The sequence below is a fragment of the Leucopleurus acutus genome (genome assembly GCF_964270905.1).
Source record: "Leucopleurus acutus genome assembly, chromosome: 5".
Classification (NCBI taxonomy): domain Eukaryota; kingdom Metazoa; phylum Chordata; class Mammalia; order Artiodactyla; family Delphinidae; genus Leucopleurus; species Leucopleurus acutus.
In genome coordinates this window covers 65,846,676-65,867,148 of record NC_139147.1, presented here as the reverse complement: position 1 = coordinate 65,867,148, position 20,473 = coordinate 65,846,676, and the positions used below count along the sequence as shown (strand labels likewise).

General features: G+C 46.2%; 1 protein-coding gene across 2 annotated transcripts; it reads left to right on the top strand.

Moving 5' to 3' along the window:
* Positions 1–3,558: 3,558 nt before the first annotated feature.
* On the top strand, positions 3,559–19,392 carry POPDC2 (popeye domain cAMP effector 2; the record flags this gene model as incomplete). 2 transcript variants are annotated; one of them, XM_082839473.1, is made up of 4 exons in its annotated part: positions 3,559–4,049; positions 8,148–8,256; positions 13,829–14,240; positions 19,307–19,392. In XM_082839473.1, the coding sequence occupies 4 exons, from the start codon at positions 3,559–3,561 to the stop codon at positions 19,390–19,392; spliced, it is 1,098 nt and encodes a 365-aa protein (XP_082695599.1). The 2 variants fall into 2 exon arrangements, with proteins under 2 accessions (XP_082695599.1, XP_082695598.1); XM_082839472.1 differs by lacking the exon at positions 19,307–19,392 and having other exon boundaries at positions 13,829–14,828.
* Positions 19,393–20,473: the final 1,081 nt, after the last annotated feature.

Genomic DNA, 20,473 nt, shown 5'->3' with positions numbered 1-20,473 from the left:
GTCTCATTGGTCACATGCCCAATAAATGTATTTTTTGGGTTGTAGTCCTTTCTGGGTCAGTCTCCCTCACTCATTGTCTTCCTCATCTTCTATCCCCAGTTCCTGGCACACATACTTTGTCCTAAGTAAATGTTTATTCAATAGAATTGACTCAACAAATGATGTGACTTCTGTGTCTTTCCTTTTATTCTCCCCAAATATTTTCTACCGTGCTTCTGCCTGCATATTTGTGGCTTTCCTTATAAGAACATACCATTTTGACACACAATTTTTCTTCCTTCTTCTATCAAACCTGGTTTTAAAAACAAAGATACAGCTTTTCACTGTATTCCTGTCATAGGTCCCACCCCACAGGCATCACTGTCACTGTCACTACAGGCAGCATGTGGTGTTTATGCCACCCCAGCGGCATACACAAATCCCTAGTAGCAATGAATGAGCCTGCATGTGGACACGTATTGACTCCCCAAAGTACCTGGCAAGGTGGTACAGCACAGAGAACCTACAATTTAGAGTCACAATGACCTAGGCTTTAGCCCCTATTCACATACTATCTCTGTCACCTTGGGGATGTTCCTTAACCTCTCTGAGCTTGTTTCTTCCATTAAAAACAAAGTATCATAGGGAGACATGAGGAAACAATAACTGCTTGACAAATGTTAGTACCTTCTGCTCAGATGAGCACATTTGTGGATTGACAAAAAAGGCAGGCTGAGAGCCAGCAGTCAGCTGGTCCGCCTGGCTCTTTAAGGGATCAGAACCAGCCCATTGGTCAGGCTTGCTGAGAAAGATGACCTGTTTTGAAATTCTATCTTGGGCAGAGCCTTGGTTGTTTCTCTGTTCCTGTGCTTCTCATTTCCTTGCTCACAGCTGGCAGAGACAGCCACTCTGACAGCTCAGGGGGTGCATGACTAAGGTGGAGGGATGAGCAGCTGCTGCTTGCTAAAGGGGGTGGCTTGGCCAGGAGGCAGGCAGGTGACCGAAAAGCAGCATATGGAAATTCTCAAACTCCACTGCTGAAATGACATCAAGGACCCAAATTGTTGCTGTGGGAAAGGCTGGGGGCGAGGGCAGCGGGGTGGGGCATGGGGCCTTCTCCAGGAGCTCTCTAGCTCTTTTCCTTTGCCACTGATTTTCCCCCTCAACGTTAGAAAAAAGGGAATAAGATGCACATTTGTTGGTTAGGTGATTGTAATTAAAGAAGAAAAAACCCAGCTTCTTTCAACACGCCGTACATTTTCACACCTCCATGCCTATGCTTCTTCTGCTGTTCTCACCACTAGAAATCCTCTTCTCCCTCTACCTGGCTAATTCAACCTCTGCACCCCAAATTCCTTGTTAGCACCTGTGTCTTCCTTCTTCAATGCCACCTTCCTTCCAGGCTGCCACGTCTCCTAAACTCAACTCAGTTACTATGCTTCCCACACTGAACTGAGGTGGTTTTTTGAGGTATCTCTCCCTTGATAGAGTGAAAGCTCTTGGGAATCTTTGATTCTCTAAGTGCTTGGCTCATAGCAGGCACTCAATGTGTGTTGAGTTGAAAAGTTCTACTCCTCTGCATATTTGACAATTCCTAATCTCTCGCTAATTTTACTTAGGTTACTAGCAGTATAATAAAGGTCCCTATGGATCGAGCACTTGAATAGCTCTGGAAGGTTACTGGGTGCCTCCACCCCCTGTCCCCGCCCCCATACCTCAGGGGCTGTAGGAGTAATGGTAGTAAGGAAACAAAATCAAGGAGTCATGTGGAAGCCAGAGGGACATTTCTTAGTTTAGTGTTTGCATATTCCCAGATTTGAAATTGATGACCCAAGGTAGACCCCAGGTTCATCCAGAAGTTCCTGAATGTCCTCAGACTTTCTGGGGAGAGTGGAGTTAGGAGTCATGGATCTCGTCCTATATTTCCACTAACTGTGCAAACTACTTGGGACACAGCAATAAGATAGATGAGATCAAATCTTGCCTCTGGGACTTCCCTGGTGGCGCAGTGGTTAAGAATCCGCCTGCCAATACAGACGACACGGGTTCGAGCCCTGGTCTGGGAAGATCCCACATGCCGCGGAGCAACTAAGCCCGTGCACCACAACCACTGAAGCCCGCGCGCCTAGAGCCCGTGAGCCACAACTACTGAGCCTGCGCTCTAGAGCCCACGTGCCACAATTACTGAAGCCCGCGTGCCTAGAAGCCCGTGCTCCGCAACCAGAGAAGCCACTGCAATGAGAGCCCACGCACTGCAACAAAGAGTAGTCCCAGCTCACCGCAACTAGAGAAAGCCCGCACGCAGCAACAAAGACCCAATGCAGCCAAAATTAAATAAATAAGTAAATTTATAAAAAAAAAATCCTGCCTCTGTCACTTACTACCTGTGGGAACTTGTTATCTCTCTAAACCTCAGTTTCTTTCAGATGTAGAAGGAGGATAATATTTATTTGGAGTGGTTGTGTGATGATTAAATCATGTGTATGTAAAATACCTAATCTACGTCTGCCATTATGTAGGTGTTCAATAGGTGATGGTTATTATAATTTGCCAGTATTGGGGTGGGTGGGGTGATGGTCTGAGCAATGTATTACCATTGTATTAACTATTACTAGATCCAGATACACACAGGAGAAAGTCAGAATTCAAAAAGCTGCTTTGCATAGCTAATTTTGTTTAATGGTCGTCAAATAAATGCCTATTTCAAATAAAGTCATATTTCCAACGTGACTTCATAAAGGCTTTCAAGGGGTTTTCCACTTCTCACTGTTAGGATTTTTTCTGATAATAGTCCCATACTTTCCGACCTTGAAGTGTCCTCCTACCTCAGGAGAGCCCCCAGCCCTCCCAGAGCGGGCTCTGGACAGTGTCCTGCCTGAGGTGTGACAGTAAATTCTGTGCACACTTTCCCTTTGTCCACCCCCTCACTCACACTCACACACACACACACTTGCCTCTTTTGCCCCAGGTCTTATCTTGTCCTCTGGGGAGGTATGTTAAGTGCTCTTTCAGCCTGCCTGTGTGCCTGGCCTGTTTTTTCTCACTGCCAGTACCACTTGGATTCCAATTCCAAACATGGTATCCGTCTGGGGTCACCCTTTCTTCCGGTGCCAAGAGAGATGCATTCCAAATGGTGCACAAATGTGCCTCCCGTGCTGGACTCTCCTCATTCTGTTTGGGGACAACACAAAGCAGGATGTGGCTTCTTTTTTATCCCTCACTGCTGAAGTTTTCAGCCCCATAGTCCTATCTTTTCCTCAGGACAATTTAGGTTTCCTGCCAAGAGCCAAATGTGAAGACTGTCCTAAGAAACTTGGAGCCGTGGACGCTCGTCAGAGCTCTGCGGGGAGGGCCAGAGCCTTGCTGAGGGAAAGAGAAAGAAAGGTTTTCAGTTCTCCATGAAGTGTATTATGTTCTGCCATTCATTCCCCAAGCTAATGCAAGCATTCCTCCCAGGAAAGGTGGAGCTGGTGGGGAGAAGCCAATGGTGAGATGACATCTGAGAGGACAGGCTAACCCATTTCCTGAATTTCCCACGTGGGGACAGTCTTAGAGCCCGACAGGCTTTGAGGCCCGAAGATGAGCAGCAACGGTAGCGCAGTGGGCCAGCTCCTCTGGAGCAGGCCGCTGTGCGTCGGCTGGAGGCGGGACCAGGAAGGGGCTGTCTACCACCTGGCCACCTGCCTCCTGCTCCTGGGCTTCATGGGGGGCAGCGGGGTGTATGGGTGCTTCTACCTCTTTGGCTTCCTGGGCACGGGCTACCTGTGCTGTGTGCTGTGGGGCTGGTTCGACGCCTGCGGCCTAGACATCGTCCTCTGGAGCGTGCTGCTGGCGACTGCCTGCGTGCTCCAGCTGGCACACCTGGTGTACCGCCTGCGCGAGGACACCCTCCCCGAGGAGTTCGAGCTCCTCTACAAGACGCTGTGCCTGCCCCTGCAGGTACCCCTGCCAGCGTACAAGGAGATCGTTCGCTGCTGCGAGGAGCAAGTCTTGACTCTGGCCACGGAGCAGACCTACGCCGTGGAGGGTGAGACGCCCATCGACCGCTTGTCCCTGCTGCTTTCTGGCCGGTAAGCCGCTGGGTCAATGCCCAGCATTTCTTCCCCACACCCACGCTTCTCATTTCCCAGTGCCTCCCTTTCCATTTCATGTCCCTTCCACTGAGGAAGGATGTGGCAAGTCAAACCAACCAAAATAGATTTTTCTAAGCATGCGCTTTGCTTCCCCTTTCTTAGCATTTTCCATGAGGAAACTAGCTCATGAGGCACCTTGGTTGGCAGGAAGGATTGTATGTGCACTTGTGCTGGGAGGTGTGGGGTGAGTGTTTCTTGAGCCTGGGTGTGAAATGACCACACCACACACACACGCCAGCATGTCATGTCTAAACTGCAGCAATATCTCTGTAAGCTTTGGAAAACTGGACATTTCAGTAAGATTAATTCATTCCTTCCATATGCATTCAACATTTGCTAAGTGCCAAGTATGTACAAGAAACAGTGCCAAAACAGAGGGGGTTTCCTGTAACCCCTGTTCCCTCCGGGGCATCAAAGATCTTGGGGAATATCCCATGCAGATTCTATGGTAAAGCCATTCTTTTTTGCGGTACGCAGGCCTCTCACTGTTGTGGCCTCTCCCGTTGCGGAGCACAGGCTCCGGATGCGCAGGCTCAGCAGCCATGGCTCATAGGCCTAGCCGCTTCACGGCATGTGGGGTCCGTGGGATCCTCCCAGACCGGGGCACGAACCCGTGTCCCCTGCATCGGCAGGCAGACTCTCAACCACTGCGCCACCAGGGAAGCCCTGGTAAAGCCATTCTGTATATACCCAGGTATGGAGCAGGAATACCTCTTGTCCACTTTTCCACTTCCAATTGTTCTATTGAGATTCTTACAGACGAAGAAGTAAAGTGCTATAAACCTGCGGGCCAGACAGTGAGGGAGGAGTAGTGATGCCCACGTGTGTCTCTTTGAGTATATGGTGGAGACAACTGGTTGACACCTTTTAAGGAGGCTGACAGTCAGACCTTAGCAGAAATGGGCTTTGTCAGGATTACTGTATGCCTGGTCAGGCTGCATGCGAGCATTGGCCATTGACTGATCTCTTCTGAACAAATATACCATGGAGCTCTGTGCTGCACAGTTGGTAGGAAATTGTGAATTCTTTGAAATAGTGCCCTAGTGGGACTTGTATGTGGAGCTAAGCATCTGACAGTAAGCATCTTAACCTGGTATGTACTTGGGCTGGCTCTGTGGAAAGCAAGTAGAGTATTTCAAAAGTTTTGTCCTTAATTTCCTCTTTCCTGCTTTCTTGAGACAAGGAGAATGTGGTAGAAAGATAAGAAAGTAATCAGAAGGGTCTGATTCCAAAAAAATAAGAAAGAAACCAGATAAGACCACCAGCCATAGTGGGGAAAAAAAGGAGTTTGACATTGATGATGATGGTACTACAACAACTACTGCTACTAGTAATAATATGCATTTATGTATTAATGTATAGAATCAAAGTGTGATGTATACATGTTTTTATTTTGTTTGGAGTCTGAGGTCCTGGGTTGAATGAGCTATGAGGTTTTGTGATGTTTCATTTCATTTATGGGTGAACTGAAGTGTAAATAAACCATACATCAGGATTATTGTATGGTTCAGGTATCTTTTATATAATGGATTTACCATGAACTTGTAGAAGACCACATCCCTGTGAAGAGGAGAGGGAGTCTTGCCCTCTCAGTGTGGCTTTTCCTATTATACTTAGCATCCAAAACCTGAGTCAAAAATTAGACAATTTTGATATTTTTCTTGCCTTACAAGGTTTGGAGTAAGAGTTTTGTTTTGATATCTTTCAACGTTATCCTGTCTCAACTTTGCTAAGTTGGAGCTGGGGAAAGGGGCTTCTAGTCTATATGACCAGCCTCCAGCTTTAAAGGAGAATCATTGTACCTTTGGCTGGTGAGGTACCAAACACCTCAAAGCAGCAGAGAAGAACTCCATGCCAGGAAATGGAGGCTTCTTGTGGAGACCTCCCCAGTTCACGTGCAGACTCTCATCTGGAGCGCTTTGCTGAAATCTCAGACATCCTTTTCGTTTTATTTTCATAAGGCAATCAATCCCTTTCAAGACTCAGAAAGGCAAAGTGACTTCCTCAAAGTTCATCACCCTGTTAAGCTGTGCTTACTGTTGGAGATTTTCTCTCGTATACAATCCCAAGCATGAACTCCTGAAGAGGCAACTAACTGTCTAAGCTCTTCTTGGAGGATGAAATTACCTGATGTCCAGGAGATCAAGAAGGAAGAGGAGACTCAAACTACAAAGGATACAATATACAATGTGAATGGTTTCAGGGAGTCATGCAGGCTCATTAGATGTTACTCACACTGTAAAATCTTGTCCCTCCTCAGTGGCTTGCTTGGGTGTCCAGATTCCTTGCCTGGGGAGAGGACAGGAGGATCTGATGTGTGTGGCAGCAGCCTCATTTCTTTCCTGTTGTCTTTCTTCCTTTGTTAGAGAAGCTTTTCTTTGAGGTTTTGGTCCCATTTATGGTGACACAGTGAGTTCATTTGTTTGATTGTTCCTTCCTTCTTCCTTTCCTTTCTCTCTTCCTTCTTCCCTCCCCCTTTCCAAAAATATTTATGAAGAGGGCTAGGGACTAGGAATCTTGTGTTAAAAAATGAAAAATAGGGCTTCCCTGGTGGCGCAGTGGTTGAGAGTCTGCCTGCCAATGCAGGGGACACGGGTTCATGCCCCAGTCCTGGAAGATCCCACATGCCACGGAGCGGCTGGGCCCGGGAGCCATGGCCACTGAGCCTGCGCGTCTGGAGCCTGTGCTCCGCAACGGGAGAGGCCACGACAGTGAGAGGCCCGCATACCGCAAAAAAAAAAAAAAGAAAAGAAAAATATTTTCCTTGTACTCAGGAAGCTTACAGTGTATGAAGAGAGGTACTAGTTCATGTTTGACATAGTGGTGAATAACAGACATAGTATTTCCAAGGAGAAAGGCAAAGTGCAATGAGAGCATTTAAGCAGTGGACGTCTAACTTTCCTGGGGCAGCCAGACAAGACTTCCTGGAGAAAGGAATGTTTAAGCTGAGGCCTGAGGAGAAGGTGGGGATTGGGAGGAGAGGCAGCTGGAGGGGACAGAATATGTGAAGACTGTGAGGTAGGAGAACGCGGCACATCATCTTTCCTTGTATCCTTTCATTACTCAGGGAAGTTCTGATGGCCATCTACACATATTGATAGGTCTTGTAGGAGCAGGTGCATTTCTGCCATCAGAGAGTGTAGGTTGACACCACATCTTGGGCTTGGTTTGAGACCTACGTCCCCTTCTGTCTTCCATCTTTAGGTTGTCAGATAATACGCAATAATTTATTAATTGATGGTGGTCTTTGGTAATTTGCACACATACATATATATCTAGGCATTCACTAGGGGCAAGGTGTGGAGTGCTAATATCCCCTTGGCCAAAACGTAATCACATTGCTCTACCTCATGGCAAGGGGGGTAGGGAAATGTAGTTTAGCCGGGCAGCCATGAACCCAGCTAAAATTCCAAATATGGAGGAAGGGAAAAAGCAGATATTGGAAAACAATTCCACACTGGATTTCTCAGATCTCCATCCCCATTCTGATCTGCTTCTCAATATCCTATTCATTCTTCAAAACTCAGCTCAAATATCATCTTTGAGAAGTCTGCCACTTGGAGAGAACTGAGATCTCTCCATCGTCTAGTCTCCTGTCCCACAGTAGCACACGCTGACTTACAGCCAGTTATTTATGTACCTGTGGCTTCCACTAAATTGTGACATCTTTAAAGGCAAGGATCAGATCATCTCCATATTCCCAGATTTCCAGGAACACAGAAGGTGCTCCACACATAACTGTGTAGCCAATAAAGCTCCAGAAAAAGTGGAAACAGTAGCTCCTTTCAAATGGACAGGATGTACCTTAGAGATCTTTTTGATCTGCCCCCTCTGCCTGATAGAGGAACCTTCTTTCCCAGTATAACTCACTTTAGAGGAGAGGTTGAGGCTGAGACTCTGAGTTTTCGGGGAAAAGAGGAAAAAGTCCATACTGGACCCTAATAATTTTCCACTTTTTAACATGTAACTTAGACTTCGGAGAGGATTCGGGTAGCCACTTCCCTTTTCCCACAGTCTCTTCTCTCCCTTTGCCAGGGTTCGTGTGAGCCAGGACGGGCAGTTTCTGCACTACGTCTTTCCTTACCAGTTCATGGACTCTCCCGAGTGGGAATCGTTGCATCCCTCTACGGAGGGGGTCTTCCAGGTAATAGGGAGCCCCATGGCAGCACCGCCCCAGACCATCCCACTGTAACCCAGCAATATCCCTGCCTCCATCTTTCCCCTCTTACATCTGTCATTTGAACCACTGCCAATATGATGCTCGGGGTGGGAGCACTCTCCTCCTGTGGGAAAAGTGCCTGGCAGAGGAAGGGTGGGGTAGGGAGGTGCAGACCCCTGAAAGGGGGGCTATGTCACTCCTATGCCTAAAACTCTTCCAGAAGACCCCAGTGACCACAAGATAAAAGCCCACACTCCTTAGGGAGTAACTTAAGACCTTTAGTGACATCCAGCCACATCTCCAGCCCCTTCCTTCCTCACAGTTCCTGCTCATACCAGCCCTACCGAACTACTAGTTCTTCCCTAAACACACCACATTGTTTTGCAATGGCCATGCCTTGGCTCCTACTGTCGCTTCTATCTGAAATGCACTTTCCTCATCCAGAGGAGGCTATGGCATCTCACTTCCTCTGAGGCCTGCCCAGGCTGACCTCACCAGCTTCCCCCCCACCCCGCCCCCCACACACACCGCCTACATGCCTCTTCTATTCCTTTTACCATGCTGACTGCGCACATGTCTCTAATGATTTGGTTTCCCTTCTGTCTTTCGCATAGTAAACTCCCTGAGGTAGAAATCTGGGCTCTCCTCTCCATCTTCAGGCTCCAAAGGGCAATACCTTGTGCACAGTAGTAGGTGTTCAGTAAAGGTTCGCTGAACTGGCTCGGCAGTGGGCAGTTGGTGTCTCAGAGGGCTCCAGAGGACATCATATACACACTCCAAGTTCAGGGCCTGGGTGCTAGAGCCCTCCTCTCTTCTCTGCCAGTCCTTCAGATTTCAGTTACCTTCTTTGTAGTTCTCACTTACTGAATGGCTAGCACGTGGCAGGCACTACCTATTTTATTGCCTTATTGATTCTCACAACTGTCCTCTGGGTGGAATGTTGTTATTAACATGTTTAACAGATGAGGGAACTAAGGCTTAGAAACCTCAAGTAATTTGCCCAAGGTCTTCATCTAGAAAGTGGCAAAGCCAAGTGGCCTGACACCACTATTTCTATTCTTTTTTAAAATGGGAGGTTTACCAGGAGAGTGGAGTTTACCCATACCCACCATTATAGGTACTCCTCTGTCCAGATAGTTTGCCAGTACTGGGTTCCCTGTGTCTCCTACCAGTTCTATCAGGGAGCCCCTCAGGCGAGCATTTGAGCCAACCCCAGAATAGATACATGCCAGGCAGTGCCACCTGGCTGGGCCTGCTTCCGCCCCACCCTGACTCTTGGCTCTGTGAGGACAGAGCCTGAGAAGCAATCCTGATCCCACTGCCTAGACCACCAGCCACAGATCCCCTCTGAACGTGCTTCATCCACCACACACTCACGTCCTCTCCAAGCCGCCCAGCAGTCTCCTTTGAGAACCCTCCCAGGACCATAAGAACCCTCAGGAGGCCTGAGTCAGGTCCTGAGCCAGCCAGGCCAGGCTCTGTTTCTGACACTGAAACTGAGAAACAGGTGGTGGATAAGCCGGGCGTCCTCCCCTAAGTTATGCTTGAAAGGAAGGGCTGTGACCCCAGATGGCCTCTCAGTCATCTGAGAGGGATGTAGGGACTGTTATATTTCTCCCATTTGTATTTTTAGCATGCATCCCCATTGGGAGCAATGAGATCCACATATTTGCTCTTGGCTCTGTGAAGTCCCATTTCCTCTTTGCAAATGTCAAGTGTTGTCTCGGGTTGTAGTTCATCTTGTCCTTGCCTTTGCAATTGCATAGTCTTTGTTGACTAATAGGGAATCCACAGTGACTGAATCATAATTCTTACTGAGTTTACCACAAGGGAATCAACATTCCATCACACCTCTCAAGAATTCAATTAAGAATTTATTGACTGTTAAGCACTGTGACCCTTTCATTAGTCACCAAGAACATAGCATGGGAGGGATCACACAAAAATCAGCATTATTTCTCCCACTTGCATCATGTTTTACTGGACCCAAGGTCTCTTTACGTACGTCAGCTTATTTAATCCATTCAACCAGCTTCGAAGGTGAGGATTAAAGAAAGAGCTGGTCAAAACTTTATTACAGACATGTGCATGTGTATGTGGGAATCAGTCAAACCACTGGTTTCCTGAAGACCTTTAGGAAGGATTTTACATAGGACATGAGAAAATGACATCAGGTTGTCTTGCAACATACAAGATTGGTAGTCTTCACCTGATTTCATTCATTCACTTCAGTAGTATTTATTGAGCAGTTATTGTAACCTGGGCACTATCTTTGTTTTTTCTTTTTGGCCATGCCATGTGGCATGTGGGATCTTAGTTCCCCAACCAGGGATTGAACCTGTGCCCCCTGCAGTGGACGCGCAGAGTCCTAACCACTGGACCGCCAGGGAATTCTCATCTGGGCACTATTAAAGGTGCTCGGAATATATCAGTCAACAGAACAGATGAAGGTCCCTGCCTTCATGCAGTTTACATTCTAGTAGGGGAGACAAAAAATAAGCCATCGACATAATGAATAAGTAAATTATGTAATATGTTAAAAGATAGTAACTTCTAGTAAAAAAAAAAATAGAGTAGTGTAATTAAGGGAGAGATATAGTTGACCCTTGAACAACACAGGAGGTAGTGGTGCCAACCCTTCACGCAGTAGAAAATCCACATATAATTTATAGTCCAACCGCCAAATATATGTTCCCCCATATCTGGGGTTCCACATCCTCAGATTCAACCAACTGGCCGATTGTGTAGTACTTTAGTATTTACTATTAAAAAAAAAAATCCCCATTTAAATTGACACACACAGTTCAAACCCGTGTTGCTCAAGGGTCAACTGTAGTTGCAATTTTAAATGGGGTGTTCATGGAAGTCTTTGTTGAATGGGTGACATTTGAGCAAAGACCTGAAGTGATTGGTAGTGTGAGCTCTGAGAATATCAGGGGGAACAGCATATTAGACAGAGGGAAGAGCCAGTACAAAAGCTGGGTGGTGGGAAGGACTAGCATGTTTGAGGTTCAGAAAGGAGGCCAATGTGTCTGGAACAGAGAGAGGGAGGGGAGAGAATAGTAGGAGAAGAAGTCAGAGAGGTGATATGGAGCCATATTGTCTAGGGCCAGAGCATATATTTTCTAGATAGAGCCAAAAGGATTTCCTAACGCATTGGATGTAGTGCACGAGAGAAAGAGGATTAAGAAAACCTCTAAGACTTTTGACCTGAGCAACTGGAAGGATGGAGCTGCTATCAACTGAGATAAGGAAGCCTACGATAGTATCGTCTTTGTGAGAAGAGAGGAAGTCCAGTTTGGGGAGTGCTAGATTCGTGTCATCTATGGACATTTAAATTGGAGACACTGCATAGGCAGTTGCATAATTGAGTCTGAAATTAAGGAACAAGGTCTGAACTTCAGACATAAGTCTGGAAGTCGTAGCACACAGATGATATTTAAAGCCATTGGATCAGACAAGATCACCAAGTGAGTGCGTGTAGACAGAAAGGGGGTTCAAGAATCCATTAACTCTGGGAAACTCTAGTGTTTAGAATTTGGAGGGGAAAAGAGGAAGCAGCAAAGGAAGCTGAAAGGGACCAATCAGGAGATTATACCAGGAGAGTATGGCATCCTGGGAACCAAGTAAGGAGTATCAAAGAGGAGAGACTGAATGCTATGAAAACTGATTGTCAGACGCAGCAATGTAGAGGTCATTGGTGACCTTGCCAGGAACAGTTTGTGGACCACTGGGGCAAAGCCTTGCTGGCTGAAGAGGGAGTGCAAGAGGAATTGGTAACAGCAAATATAGACAACTTTTTCATGGAGCTTTGCTGAAAAGGAGAGCAAATCAATGGAGTGTTAGATAGCGAAGGAAGTGAAGTGAAGAAAAAGGATTTTAATTTTAAAATTTTGATTTATTTTAAGATGGAAGAAGTAACAGCATGTTCACAAGAATGCCCACGGTCTTTGTGTTCAGCTTTGAGGACGCTGTTTGCGTCCAGATTAGCTCTTAAGCACACCCACTTCATGTGCAGCACACTTATTTCTTGTTTGGGAATTGTTACTAAATACATCGAAAGTACAGATTATGGCAGATGTGACAATTACTTGCTGAACCAAATTAGTAATGGATGGATTGTGAGTAATAATTCTTTCCCATGAGGCAACAAACCCGGAGAGATTAAGCAATTCATCTGATGTCACACAGCTAGTAAAGCGGTAAAGCCAGAACTTGAAACTTGTTTCTGGTCTTGATGAGTTAATTTAGAGCCCTGACTTCAGTGCTGATGATTGAGGGGAGGGGAGGGGGAGTTCTGGAGACAAAGAAATAAAAGGATTATATATGATCTCTAACAAAGAATGTTTGGAAAGCCAACCCTACCTTTAATGAGACGACCCACATAAAGGATTTAACACAATGCCAACATGTGGTTGCCTCTCAGTAAATGTCAGCTGCTGTCCTCCCTCATTTCCACTGTCTCGATTCACAAATCTTCATCTTGAGCTCTGCCAACCTGCTCACGTTTAAAGTATTATGGCCAGAGTATAAAGAATCGTGTGATTCCGCACCCTTTTCCTTTACTATCCTAAGCATGTTTTCATTTGAAACCTACCTTTACCATCATTGTTTTAACAAGGTTTATCAAGCACCTACTCTGTGCTGGGCACACGTTATTGACCCTGCAAGTGTAACTTAGCTTTGTATCACGGGCACATAGCTAGTGCCCAGAAATTTCTAGATGTCTAAATAAATGGAGAGTGGGGTGTCCTTCTACTTTGTGCTCTTAAGAGTTCCTCTTGGGACTTCCCTGGAGGTCCAGTGGTTAAGACTCTGTGCTTCCAATGCAAGGCGCACGGGTTTGATCCCTGGTCGGGGAACTAAGATCCCGCATGCCGCAAGGTGGTGGCCCCCCCAACCCCAAAAAAAGAGTTCCTCTTCCTCTGTGCCCTTTTTCTGACTTCAGTCATCAGATCCATTTGGTTACTTGTAGGGCCCAAGTCAAGGGCAGCTCATGGGCCTGAATCCCAAGCCAGCATTCTGTCCAATGGATGCAGCCTGGCTCTTCTCTCACTGAAATTCTTTCCAACTCTTTTTTGTGTCCCCACTCCAATATATTATTTCTTTTTATCCTTAAAAAAAACCTGTCGTCAGCATCCTGAACTTTCTTCTGAGCACTAGGAGGCCCTTTTTCTCTCCTGTAATTACAGCAGGCTCAGAACCTTCTGTAGCCATTAGTGAGATCAGCCATGGGACACAGAGTAGGAGAGCTAGGAGACCGGAGGTGGACACTGAGGCTCTAGGAGGTGAAGGCCCAGCAAGTGAAGGGCTGATCTCAGGGTTCCTGACAAGAGCACCCTCCACACACACACAACCACCCCCCACCCCTGTTGTGTCAGTGCACGCAGTAAACGTCGGTCATAGGAACTCTTCCAGGCAAGGCCATGGAGAGCTACTTCCACAGCTTCTTCAGAAAAGTGCAGCAGTTTGCCAAGTAAACGCTATATTTCTCTGTGCTAAGCATGGACACATTTTCTAGTTTCAACCTTTACTCTCTGCTCCTGACCCCTCTCAGGTCACTCTGACAGCCGAGACTGAATGTAGCTACATTTCCTGGCCCCGGAAAAGTCTCCACCTCCTTCTGGCCAAAGAGCGATACATCTCTCGCCTCTTCTCAGCCCTGCTGGGCTATGACATCTCGGAGAAGCTCTACGCTCTCAATGACAAGCTCTTTGCCAAGTTCAGGCTGCGCTTCGACATCCGTCTCCCCAGCCTCTACCATGTCCTAGGTCCTGCTGCCCCAGATGCAGGACCAGAGTCTCAGAAGGATGACAAGGATGTCCGTGAGCCTGCCGCATCCCCCTCTCCTCAGGCCCTGCCCACATCTGTCCAGCAAACACCCCCTAGCTCCCCACCTCCAGCGTCTACCAACCCTCCTGCACCTCCTCCCTGGGTCAGGATGTCCAGGCCTGACAGCAGCGTCCTGGGTGAGGACTCTACCAGTCTGGTGCTGGAGGATTTTGAGGAGGTGTCAGGATCAGAATCGTTCATGGATTATCAGAGTGATGGGGAGTACATGAGGTGAGGGGAGAACTAACATGGGCACAGCTGCCGGGCTCAGGATCCTGTGTAAGTACTCAGAAGGCAGCTGTCACTTTCTTGCCAACAGCTGGCCTTAACTGGGTTTGTAAGGGCAAAAAATCGTTTCATGGAGCCTGTCCTCCCGAGGATTCCCAGAAAGTGGCATTAACCCAACCCTGCAGATAGCAACTCACTCCTGGTGCACGCAAAGCATGAGAGGTTTTTTTTAATTTTTTCTTTTAACTCATCCCTTATTAAGTGTGATTGCATTTTTGAAAGTGGGCTGGCTTGGTCAACATTTTGAGCAAGCAGATAGGTTGCTAATTTGTTTTGCAAGGTTGTGCTAATAACTGAGGCCACAGCTAAGACTAAAGGGGATTTTATTTGTGGCATGCATTTTAAAGGATTTTTTAAAAAGCTGACATGGTTCTAATTTCTAATGGTTCTTCTTGGCATACAGTCAGCTCTGGAACGCAGTCATTATTTAGCCTGGATTGGACAGGTACCTCTGCTAACATCGAGTATTTCCAAGAGGCTTGTGATTAGAGGCTAATGGCTCTGGGAGGAAAATGTCCCCACCTTGCTCTCCTCTGGGCCAGTGGAAAGTGTGTTATTTGCTCAGGCACAGGACTGGACACTGCTGTGACTGAATATTACTATGATAGGGTGACTTTCCCAGAAAACCACACCTGCGGGAGGTAGAGTGGGCGTAATCTGGGTGGGACTAACGTGCAGGATTTCCCTCACACCTTAGGAGAGTGTACAAGAAAGTGTGTGCTGAGCAGTAACTGTTCCCCCTGGCTGCTCTCACAATACTGTGTGACTTATCCCTCTAGGACTCCAGCCAACCATGGTGCAGGCCTGGCTTTTCCTGAGGAAAATCCCACTGTTCCCAATTTGGAACGCATTTCCAAGGTGGGGGAGGGTTAGCTAAGAGATTAATCATTCTTTAGGAAACACTGACTATTTTCCCAAGAAACTAGTTCAGTGAGGAAGGCATTTAGGGTACTTGAGGTAAGTAAGTGAATGTTTGTATATTTTGAAAAGCAAGTCATATAAATGATGAAAGAGGCAGAGAGGCAAATGATAAAAGGTTAGCTATTTGGTTTCATAGGTGTGGAATTGATAATCTATGGAAGCAGAGTCCTTACAACCAGCGTCTAGCACCCGAGATCACTTTCTTGACCTCCTCCATTTGTGTTGTCCTCTCCTGTTGCCTCCTTCCCACTGTGCCCTACTCGCCCACCCCCACCAGTGCATATGGATTCTGTCCTGTGGGTCCCTCTCTTTGTCCAACACACCTACCCACCTGCACACACTCTGAACTCACAGCAGCTCCCTGTGTCCTCATGTCCTTCCTGGCTTTCTTCTCTTTTCCCGGCTCTATTTGTTCTCCTCATTCTCCCTTCCTTCTGACTTCTGCTCAGTCCTTGGTTCCCTCAGTTTGCTGCTCTTAAGAAGAAAAAGGCCTGTTTCTTCTTCTCAGTTAATTTCCCCTCTCCATATTTGTCCTCCACGTCTTCCCCATTTTACTGTTGCTGTATTTATCTCTCTGTTGCCTTCTTCCCATTTGCCCCACTTCCTATTTTGCTCTGTCTCTTCTTCTTCCTAAGCTGCCCTGTATCCCCAACTTAGTTTTAAATCCTGACTCTTCCAAGATCAGTACCTCTCCCTCTGCCTATAAAGAAAACCATTCAAGTGAAGGTGTGAAAATTCCCACCTTTGATGGCTACACATCTTACGCATGAGTTATCCCAAACGTTAAGAGGCAGGCGGGGTTGTAAACAAGAAAGAGACCCACACTGGGAGCCCGAAGTCCTGGCTGCTATGTCTGGCTCTGCTACTGATTGAAAACCACACAACCTCACTGAACCTTGCTTTCTTCATGTGAGTGTGTTGGCCCAGCTGGCCCCCAAAGGCCCTCCTGGGTTTATGTGAGAAGGCAAAGGATGTGCTGTTCAGAGGAGGAAAGAGAAGCAGCCAGTCAACAGTATAATGGACACGAGCCCCAGGACATCAGCGTGTCTTCCAGCAAGAACTCGCTGCTGTATTTCACTATGATTTCTCTTGTGACTTGGGACTGTCCTCTGCCCTGCTGGGTGGTAGGTCCTGCTTGACTAGGAGTTCTCTCCATTCTGTACCTGTGAAGAGTCTATCACCTACCACGTGATGACAGTGCAGGGCGGTCACGACTCCATCTCCCAGGTCCTCCACCCTTAATACTATTGCATAAAAGGCCTCTTTCCAAATTCAGCCTTTTCTGAGGCTCAAGATGAGAAAACTGCTAACATAACTCACTTTCTAAAGTACTAGTATTTGTAGTATAAAGAGAGTAGGTTTTTAAATGTTCTTTGGCTTAAGTAATAGAAAGAGAAAAACACATTGTTTACTTCCACAGAGTTTTCAGAACTTGAAAATGTGATCAAATCGGCCAAATTTTAGACAGCTTTCAATTTAGTCTGTGATAATGGGATAATTTAACCCAGAGACCTTTTCCTCGAATTGTGTTTTAGGGTGTTTGGTTTGACTAATTTGCCATCAAACTCCTTTTAGTGTTATTACTGTAATGAATAAGCATAGTCCCTCGTGATTGGTAGCAATTTACTCTTGTTTCCTTTCTAAAGCAGGGCACAATTCACCATCTAGTCCCTGGCTCTTCAATGACCAAAATTGTAAGCTCATTGCTATTCATCCCCGCCCAGCACTTACATAAGAGGCATGAAGCTGACTGGATTCTGCATTGTCAGGACACAGCTTCATCACACTGATGCCAGCGCTTGTCCCCCACACCAAGCCAATTTAAGACCAACTAAAAATAGTCAGAGGTTCTACTGGAGCTTATTTTTGAAGAGAGCACATTTTTCAGTTTGGTGGTACCCAGAATTATCCACAATTGGGTGCTACTTTTTCTAATATGCAAAGCAGTGCTGTTGGATAATGTATTCATGCAGGGTCTTACAGTTAGACCTCAAATTAACCCTGCCTTCACTAGACTCTTCCCAGTTAATTCTATGAACACACTCCACAATGCTCCATTTGATGTCTTACTTAAGGAGATGCTCAATGAATGCATCTCTGAAGTGGTCAGTTAAGTCAGATAATGAGTCCATTATCACAAATTAACTGAAAGCTGTCTGAAATTTGGGCAATTTTGCTTATGTTTTCAAGTTGTTCTGAAGACTTTGTGGTTTGAAAGTAAATACTATATATTGTTTCCTTTCTATTATTTAAATAAACAAACAAATGAGAAACAGATTACAACATGGAGGCTAATTGTGGTCAAGGAAAGAGGCCAGGACCAGGACATAGTACCAAGGCCACAGAACCAATTCAACAAACATTCACTGAGTATCCACTGTGTATTTCAGGCACTGTGCCAGGTAATCACATTATGAGTAATCATGAGTAACAGTTGGAAGAATGTAAGATGCTTAATCTGCAAGAGGTGGACAAGAGTAATACCTTCGAATTTTGAAAAGAAGAGGAATTACAATTTCCCTTAATTTGGTGAAGTTCTTGAAGACAGAAATGAATTAAGGGCTGAAAGCTATAAGGAGAGGATTTTAGCTCAGTATTAATAATGGATTTGCCTCAAGGAGCAGTGAGTTACTCGTCACTGGAAGAATTCAAATAGGGATCAGAAGAAATCTTCTCAGAGGTTTTTTTAAGGTGATTCAAGCTCTGAGAGAAGGATGCCTTAGGTTATTGCTATTAAGGTGCCTTCTAACTCCGTGATGCTATGATTCTGTGATTCTAAGATGCGACTCTAGTCCTGCCAGTTAACCACCTTCAAGAGAAGTTCCTCATCTGCGAAACAGGGCTAGTAGTCTCATAGATAATTAATACCTACTGATAAGTAGATAGGTAGCCTCTGTCTACCTTACCAGGTTGCTGTGAGGAGTAATTGAGATAAAGTACACAAAGGCAATTTGTAAGCTATAAAGCACTAGTTTAATGTATAAGGCATTTTAAAATTCTGTTCTGTATAGATTTATTTAACAAACTCCTCCCCACGCTGCCCCTGCTTCTCTCTTCCACTCCCTACCCCTTCTCCTCTGAGATACATGATTTCCCATCTTAGTTCCTCCAGTCTGGTATTCCAAGGAAGGTAGCAGCTGAAAGGATCCCCTGACAACAAAAGGAACAGCAAAAGGGTGGTGATCCAAAGAAAGCACACACTAGCTCCTTGGCCCCTGAATAACCAAGCTATAGCCAGACCTTCACCTGTTTTACTTGCTCAGGAGAGACTGATCACCGTCACACTATATTCAGGCTCTTTCCCTTGGAAGTGGCCATAAGGTGCTTAGTTAGCTGTCAGTGTTGTTAAATAGCATGTTTCTCCCAGAACCACTAGAAAGCCTCCTGGGGCAGAAGACTTGCCCTTGAAGGTGGCATGGCAGGAGCTGCCTGGGGCCTCAGGGTCTGGGTCTCTAGATGGTAGCTCTACTCGACCTGCCAAGGCTCCGTGTTCAGGCAGGTAAGTTAGAGGCAGCAGTTCCCTCCCTGCCCTCGGGATCCCAGCAGCCTACAACCAGGGCCCACCCCCAGGTTATTCTTCTACTTCTGTTTTACAGGCCTCATTTACCTATCCCTCTCTTTGTAAAAATAAAAGACAGGGTTTTATAAAACTCACCAATTTTCTATGCAGATTTTTGAGAACTCATTCCGTAATGTTAGGTAGGATTCTTCATAGGAAGCGTACAGATTCTTCATAGGAAGCAACTGAAGTTGATCTCTTGGTCTCTTCTCCTATAAAATGAGAGGACTGGACTATATAACTTCAAAGCTGACTCACCCTAATATTCTAGAAGGAAATGATTCAAAGATACATCTGCCCCTATTATGTTAGGCATTGGGTACAGTTAAAATATTGGGAACTAGTAGAGGAAAAAAAGACGTGAAAAGAACCCTGTGAAGTTATGCGAGCTATCTGGAGCCACAGTGCTGAAATCCTTCCTCTGTCTTTCCACAGCTTCTAGAACTCCTCTCCAGAGCTACTCTCAAGTTATGTCCAGGGGACGGGCCCCCTTGGCTCCAACTCTGACTCCTGAACTGTAAGGATCAATGGACCATCCTTTTCTCTGGCCACATTAATCCTCACAGGAAGGTGACTCGTGTGCACACCCCTCTTCTCACCCACTGGAAGGCTCTCAGGCAAGGTCGGAGCAGACACAGAAGATGCTAAAGTGCTGCAGCCACACCAAGGCCCCCGAGTGACTTTTAGAACTTTGCCTTCACCAGGCTTCCTTCCCAGAGAAGGCACCCCAAAGTGCAAAAGCACAGATTCTATCCTTTACTAACTGCAGAATCTCAGGCAAGTCACATGGCCTCTCTGAGTGTCTGTAAAGTGGGGATTATAAAACCCAGTTCACAGGGTTGTGAGGATTCAATGAGTTGATTCAGGTAAAGCACCTAGGACATGGCGTGGCACCTAGTAAGCACTCAATAAATCACTCATTTCCTTTCCTTATGTTGTTTCTTTCAGCGTTCTGAAAATATCAATGAAGTCAGCTATCCAAGAAGTTTTCACTGTTTTTGTCTTGTTTTATTTAAAGTTTTTTTCATTAAGGTTCAACATAGGGAAGTAGAAATTTTAGAACCTAGTTTGCCATTAAGCTTTTAAGTTCAACTTACAAATCTTTCCCTCTATTTATGACCCTAATATTAAACAGTAGTTTTTAGAGGGATTTTTACAAATCTATTTAATTAATAAGAGCTTAGTTGCTCTGTGGCATGTGGGATCTTCCCTGACTAGGGCTCGAACCTGTGCCCCCTGCATTGGCCACTGGATTCTTAACCACTGCACCACCAGGGAAGCCCTGATTTATAGAGTTTAAGAATAGTTTAGGGGCTTCCCTGGTGGTGCAGTGGTTGAGGGTCCGCCTGCTGTTGCGGGGGACACGGGTTCGTGCCCCGGTCCAGGAGGATCCCGCATGCCGCGGAGTGGCTGGGCCCGTGAGCCATGGCCGCTAAGCCTGCGCGTCTGGAGCCTGTGCTCCGCCGCAGGAGGGGCCATGACAGTGAGGCCCGCGTACCGCAAAAAAAAAAGAAAAAAAATAGTTTAGGAGGTAGTAGCATATTGAGTAAGAGCTTGGGCTCTAGGACAAGTCAGTTCTTTTATTCAGATTCAAATGATTTT